The sequence below is a fragment of the Diadema setosum genome, chromosome 16, assembly GCF_964275005.1.
Source record: "Diadema setosum chromosome 16, eeDiaSeto1, whole genome shotgun sequence".
In the NCBI taxonomy this organism is placed as follows: Eukaryota; Metazoa; Echinodermata; class Echinoidea; order Diadematoida; family Diadematidae; genus Diadema; species Diadema setosum.
The window spans coordinates 18,294,453-18,301,377 of NC_092700.1; the positions used below are offsets into that span (position 1 = coordinate 18,294,453).

At 39.2% G+C, this 6,925-nt stretch overlaps 1 protein-coding gene across 1 annotated transcript; it reads left to right on the forward strand.

Moving 5' to 3' along the window:
• Positions 1–772: 772 nt before the first annotated feature.
• Positions 773–6,438, forward strand: LOC140239898 (small ribosomal subunit protein uS14m-like). Its single transcript, XM_072319711.1, has 3 exons — positions 773–881; positions 3,750–3,923; positions 5,337–6,438. Exons 1-3 carry the CDS (start codon positions 792–794, stop codon positions 5,517–5,519), a joined length of 447 nt encoding a protein of 148 aa, XP_072175812.1. The 5' UTR covers positions 773–791; the 3' UTR covers positions 5,520–6,438.
• The last annotated feature ends 487 nt before the right edge of the window (positions 6,439–6,925 follow it).

Sequence of the window (6,925 nt, forward strand, 5' to 3'; positions counted from 1 at the left end):
TTATTATGTGGCAATAATGAAACTATAAAACCTTTGATGAAATGGTGACAGAATTTGGGTTACCAAAGAGCCACAGAAGGAAGTATAACTCTCTGATCCGAAGGTATTCTCCCCGAGTGGTTTCAAAACTCGGGGTTTGTAGATAGGAGTCTATTTGAAACGATTGTAGAAACATTGATCAAGGTGAGGAAAGTTCCACAATATGCTTATAAAACTCTAAGAGAAACTGCTAAAGCACAGGAAAGGTGGAAAGTAGCCCTAGAATTAGATGAAACAGGAATAAATTGGTCTAGGGTACACTATTTTAACTTTACCTGATAGAAACCCAGATGAGGGCTTTTTACTTCAAACTTTTTCACAACTCTATTTGCACCAAACAATTTTTGTTCAAAATTAAACTTTTTTTGAACTTGGTTAAATTGAAACGTAATGTAGAGTACAAAATTGCAGAAGGGAAGGGTAAGTCTCACACTCACCTGAAGAAATGGCAGATTGTGTGGTAAGATAGAACTTTTTCATCTTGATTTAGTTTGTCGACAAATGTATCGGCAAGTTATCATTGCAAGATTCATTCTATGTGCCCAATTTGTCTGTTGTGTATTGTATTTCATTATACTTGCTTAAATGTTTCATCTTATGATTTACGGTTTGTGTACTCACGTAACCCAATTACCCAATACTGAAAGCCATCACTGTAAAAGATAAAAAAGAAGAAGAAGAAGAAAAAAAAAAAAGACTTTGGTGATGAGAGCTACAGCGCCATCTCTCGGCAATTCACGTGAATATCCAACATGGACACCATCTTGAGGTCTTGTGTCAGAATAGGCCGCTTTGCACTGTCCAAGTCGTGCTCTGGAACTTTGGCTCATTCCGGGTGGTCGGTAAGTTGTCGAGAGAAAATGTCGGAAACATTTCGGTTCTTAGTAGATTCCCTACTGCTCACAGGTACAGAATAACTAGGGAAACATTTCTCCCTAGCATTCAACGACAACGTGACTAGTAAACCCCGGCCCGGGTCTCGCTCGGGCCACTCTGCACCGCTGCACAGCCCTGTCGCCGGGCTGAAGTTCTGCTCGCCCTCGGCCGTGGCGTCGGCCGTCGGGCTACTGTAGCCTCGCATACGTTACTGTGTGGTAGCCTACGCCACGCTATCTACCGTATTAAAGGCTGATATATACACCACTGGCGGCCTGCAGAGCGAGTTTATCGAAAGGAAGACGAAGAAGAAGAAGAATAATAAGGAGGAGGAGCTGCATTTAATTGAAAGGAAGATGGAGGAGGAGGAATAATACTGTTAGAGGTAGACGGTCTAATTGCTTTTGTCAAATTTTGAAATTTATCTGGTAATCATGTAGAAATGCACACCATGCACACCTACCATTTCCTTCCTTAATATGTCAATGAAAACTTCTTGTGGCTATCAGAAATGTCAAGATGGACCATATCTGACGGTTTCATGAAATTTCATTGTCAATTACAGAAGAAAAGTAGCTAATTTTGACTCAACACTACGCCGATCGACGGCTGTGTCAGCGTAGCATGGTGGATGATCGATTATGTGGAAGAGCGATATAACGATGATAAATGATCGTTGTAGTCTGTGATACAGCCGCTTGTTTGGTGTTTAACCACAATAATTACGTCGGCTCGACAGTAAAATATGGAAGACAGAAAGTGATCTTGATGCGTCTGTTTTTTATTGTTTTAGTTTATTTTCTCTTGCGTGTGACTGTAATATCTGTCAACATTTTTTACTGACTAAATTATGTAGATTACTGCAATATTAGACAGGTCTAGAAACAAACCCCCATTGCAATTGCTGAATTCAACTTCCTTCTCATCTTCTTTTCTCTCTCTTTCTCTCTCACTCCTATTAAATAGCCTAACCTTTTTCTTCCGCTTTTCCTTCAACCTCATTCTATTCCCTTCAACACTATTCCAATTGAATTATTATCAACTTTTGTTATGATAAAATCAATACAATTTAAAAAAAAAAGGATGTCTAAATCCTGGTATGAATAATCTGTATCAATAATTTAGTGGCAATGAAAACAAAGAACTATCACAATAGCTCACTTGAGTCTTCGACTCAGGTGAGCTAACAATAAGAAAAAAATAAGAAAAAGAAAGTATGGGCTACACGTATTGCACGAGTCAAGTTCGATATTGTTAGTAAGCGGCTAATTAGAGACTACCAGAATCGATTATAATCGTTGACATCGTTCTCTGCTCAATCGGTGCACTATACTTACATCGGAGACTATCTTCGAGACCGACGTACTTTTCAACTCCCATTTCTCATTTTTCATACCTTTTCGGCTTTCTAATTCCATGAAAACTCTCTGATATAGTTCAATTTAGCATCTCCAATAGCTGCACAAAATTTGATTGACAAACGGTGAAGCGAACGGTAGGTGTGCATTTCTACACGATTACCATTTATCTTACCACGCAAATCAGTATCTCCACGGAGAAACGCCATTTTTATTTAGTATGGTAACCCATCGACACTAAATCAAAACCGACACTCCTCTATTTCTTTATGGCATTGCATGTAAAGAATGATAATACACGCACGCATGCCCGCTCGCGCAGTGGATTTTTACTCCTCAGTAGACTCTACTATTGTTGACTCTACCCCGTCAGTGCAGTGGGGATTACCGACCAAATAACCGAAAAGAGCAATAATAATAAACAATAGCAACAATGATACATTTTACATAGACCTCTAGTAAAAGATTGTGAATGCATGCAGCAAATTTCTAAAGCATTATGTGCACTTCACACACATTGGCGATAGACGGTATGGGTGCCGTCAGTTTCAAAGCACAGTGCTACTGAGACTAGTCCTGCCATGCATTTAAAGCCAATAATTATAAACGACTTGGGTCTACCTACTGTAAGAACGTGTACCTCAAATCGCACTTTTAATGCACGCTTGTGAATTCAGAGTAGATCTATTTTCTTTGTATTTCAGACGAATCGTGAGATATTTTAAGTTACTATTGATAAAAAAAACATTCGGGTGTCAATGTACAAATTGTATTGCTCACTTGACACCCAGCCATACAAATGTATGTGCTGAAGAAGAACACCAAATCAATATGCAGTGTACACGTTCGAACTTGCAGTGAACCGGAATTAAACATGGTGACATTATGGTCATATTGTGGTCATATAAATGTGATCATTAGGTCACATGGTCATAATGTGGTCAATGATATTGACTAATTTAGAAAGCTATGAAGGCATTTTGGAATGTGGCATGCTTGGGACCTCTTGACAAGTGAGGCAGTGAAATCACAATAGAAAGTAAAGAAAAAAAAAAGACATTTCTTCTTTTTGACTACCTGGTACTTGTGTATTAAACTTGATTGATGTTTGGTTTGTTTTACCTATTGTGTAACAAGTTACAGTCTTACTAATGTAATGTACAATGTAATGTAAGTCAACTTGATCCTGGATCGGCAGTGATAGATTTTTCACTTCACAAAAAAAAAAAAAAAAAATATTAATCAGTTCCTATGGAAAGAAGTATGGGTAGGTTATTGCCTGTGTAACTATGCATACATTGTCGGTTTCAGATAGAAAAACAGTTCAGTTTGTTGTGAAGATTTTCATCTCTTATTGTGACTTATACTGTAGACCTGAATATGAGAGGAATTTCTGTCTGTCTGCTCTGTATCAGTGATTGGTTAATGATGTCTTCCTGATCTGACATTTGCTTTGCTCCTTAATTGCCTTGGTAGTCATGGACACCGCATCCAGTCAACGCCATTGGTGCAATGATCACGAGAACGTACTATGCCGACTGGAGAATGCTGCGGGATGTGAAGAGGAGGAGGCTGGTCAAAGAACACCACAGGGACAGACTCCGCATCAACTGCATCCGCAAGAACACCATTCTACCAGATGAAGTCAGGGTGGGTGAAAGTTGCATGAACATAAACACGTCAAGTCTCATGTCTTTGGCTTGGGACTCACTCCTCAGGGGTCTTTCTCATCATGTTCACATGCCGGTCAAGCTTTTATTCATGCCTCACAAACTAAAGCTAACCCCGCCCAACACACACACACAAAGACACTGATTTCCAACAACTAAAAGAGTCACATCTTGAATTTGAGATAATATATTGTCAGAATAAGCCAAACTACATGTACAATTGTCAGAGTAAGCCACATTCTTCTCAGACAGCAATGCGCGAGAGCTTTTGGAAAAAAAAAAATTCTCTCACACAACGCCTTGTGTTTTTCATGTTAGAATGCTAAATGCTAAACATATGTACATGTGCATTTGTACATTGTATGAGCAAAGTTGTAGAGAAAATTCCAAGCTTTGCTGTGATTTAAATGTCGTGACAAATTTTGCCTTTTTTCTTTCTTGCAAATGGCCAGTAGCTATGTTATTGTCCAATTCTGGGAGGCATAATTTTTGCATATACAACCGCGACAGAAAGTTAGAATTTGTCCCCAAGACTCCCATGAAACAGTGTTATTCAGTCACTGCACAACACAAGCTGTTACCAGGTAGTATAAGGAATGGAGTTGCAAGTGAAGCTTTCATTGTAATGTGGCGTTTGGCTATTGTTCAATCAGTTTGGGTGAGTTTGTGTGTTTGAGCAAAATATGCCTATTTGGTATGCTGTTATGCCAACCTGGCACACATAGACCTTTAAAATGCTTATAAGGAGGAGGAACACACTTTTTACACCCTTCCCTTGGTGAAAAAAAACCTTCAACCTTTTACCTAGTGCAATAAATATATGTGGACCATATGGCTCCACTCTCAAAGAGTTGAGACTTACTGTATGTAATACAATTTTACACTGTGATATTTGGAACATGTCTCTTGAAGTGCACACTCGCGTAGGGATTCACATCCATCATTTCATGTTGTTCTTTTTTGTATGACCTACATGTAGTCTTACATTAGATTTTAGGAGTGTATGAGTGATCTAGCATTTGAATCATTGCATGCCTTTCTAGTTATCACTGCCTCTTTGTAGATACCTGTCAATCATGGAACATGTATAGCTTGCTCTCCACCTTAAATTGTTGAGAATGGACTGGTTATGCTATCACACGCATTTCCCATAGACACCTGCCCGAGTATTCTTGGGACTCGTCTTCAACAGGTCAGTAGCTTACACTAGTAAATCAGTCATGGGTCATTTGTCATCTTTCATCCAATGATAGTTGTCTGCACCCTTTTGACAATTCATCCTGTTGAACTGCTACCTCGTTTTCTTTTAAGTTATGCATATATGGCAGAAGTAAGCAGAAGTCTAGTGAATGTAACCCCAACCCATTTTTCTTACTTCATATGTTTGATGTAGGAAATTGCCGACCAAGAGATTGCAGCATTTCCCCGCGATAGTTGCCACGTGAGGATTCGTGACCGCTGCGCCATCACGTCGCGACCGCGAGCCGTCCTCAAGAAGTGGAGGCTGAGCCGCATCATGTGGCGGTCGATAGCGGATGCCAACAACATGTCCGGCGTGCAACGGTCAACGTGGTAGCATACAAAGTCGGGTAGACATCACCCATCAAGGGAAGTCTGCCGGCTGCATTGGCGACCCGTCGCTCAGAACTCTTGTGTATACCTGATGCAGATCACCGATAACTGATGTGACTATTCCCTTTTCCCTGTGGCTTCATGTCTTCATTGGTATAGTAAAGACAATGACATGTTTCAGTGGGAGCTCCCCTTATGCAGATATTGGTTACTCGATGCCTCAGTGAGTTTTCTGACGCAGCATGGAATCTGTCAGTATTGGAAATGTGTGTTTAGGAAGCTGAGGATGGCAAGTTATCCCCAGCCCTCTTCCCTGCATAAAGTTTTTAAAGCAGTTTCAAGAGACCCCTCCTTGTGACTCTGTTGTGTGACCATTTTGTAAGAAAAGCCAGACATACCCAGATTGGTGCATCCCCTAATAAAAGTAGAGTCTCGTTAAATTACAAGCTCTTGTTATAACAAGGAAACCACTTTTCATAGCCCAAAGCTCAATGTTTCTATGTATTTTATTGTTTTTTTTTTTTAAACCCTGATATAACAAAATCTCACAAAAACTAATATGACTGTACTGCTTCCAAGGAGTTTGCTAGGCAAGTCCATCTAAAAAAAAAAAAGAAAGAAAGAAAGAAAAGAAAAAGGAGTTGTTGCAGTGTAGAATTACTGAAGGATTTAAACTCTTTAATGCTCTGCCTGCAATTTTAAAATTGTGTGATTGTAGATGTAACAGTCAAGCAGCACTTCAAAGAATGAGCCAATGTAATATTTCATAGCCCTTGTTATACATGGTAATTTTATTATCCCTGTATGACATGAAAGAGATGTGTCAATTCCCAGAAGCAATCCACTGCAGTTGATGCATGTCATTGTTCAAGTGTCATGTGTGTACAGATTATAATAAATCATGATAACTTTCTATGTCAAAATTTTTGTGATATTTCCTTATTACATGTATTTTCATCAGATATTGGTTTTTATCTCTCTGTGGTGTGGTCAGAGCAAAGTACAGTGCTGTGAGCCTTGGCTTTTGGGTGCAAACTTGGGGTCGTTTGGTAAAAGCTCTTGAAGGATACTGTATACGCCATATATTTTGCGAGTCTAAATTTTCGCGAATCAGGACTTCCCGACAATTTCGCGAGTGGTTAAATTCGCGATCATGGAGTCATGTACTGAACGGAGAAATGTATACGTGTACGTCACATTCATATCGGTATTAGAGTCAATATTTTCGCGTGTTTTTAATTTCGCGAATAGCAGCTGACTTGCGAAATTTGCAAAAATAAAAACCTCGCGAAATATTCGGCGTATACAGTATTAATACAGTATCCAACAAGATCTGTTTTATCTGACAAGATTCTATTTTATGAAATGTCAGATATTAGTACTAACAAATCTTTTAATTTCATCCGACAT

What these genes read in the sequence shown, in the direction of transcription:
- LOC140239898 (XM_072319711.1), top strand. Translation starts at nt 792, where the DNA reads ATGGACACCATCTTGAGGTCTTGTGTCAGAATAGGCCGCTTTGCACTG. An exon ending in TGGCTCATTCCGGGTGGTCG is followed by an intron (nt 882 to 3,749) that starts GTAAGTTGTCGA and finishes TTGCCTTGGTAG; the next exon opens with TCATGGACACCGCATCCAGT. An exon ending in TTCTACCAGATGAAGTCAGG is followed by an intron (nt 3,924 to 5,336) that starts GTGGGTGAAAGT and finishes TGTTTGATGTAG; the next exon opens with GAAATTGCCGACCAAGAGAT.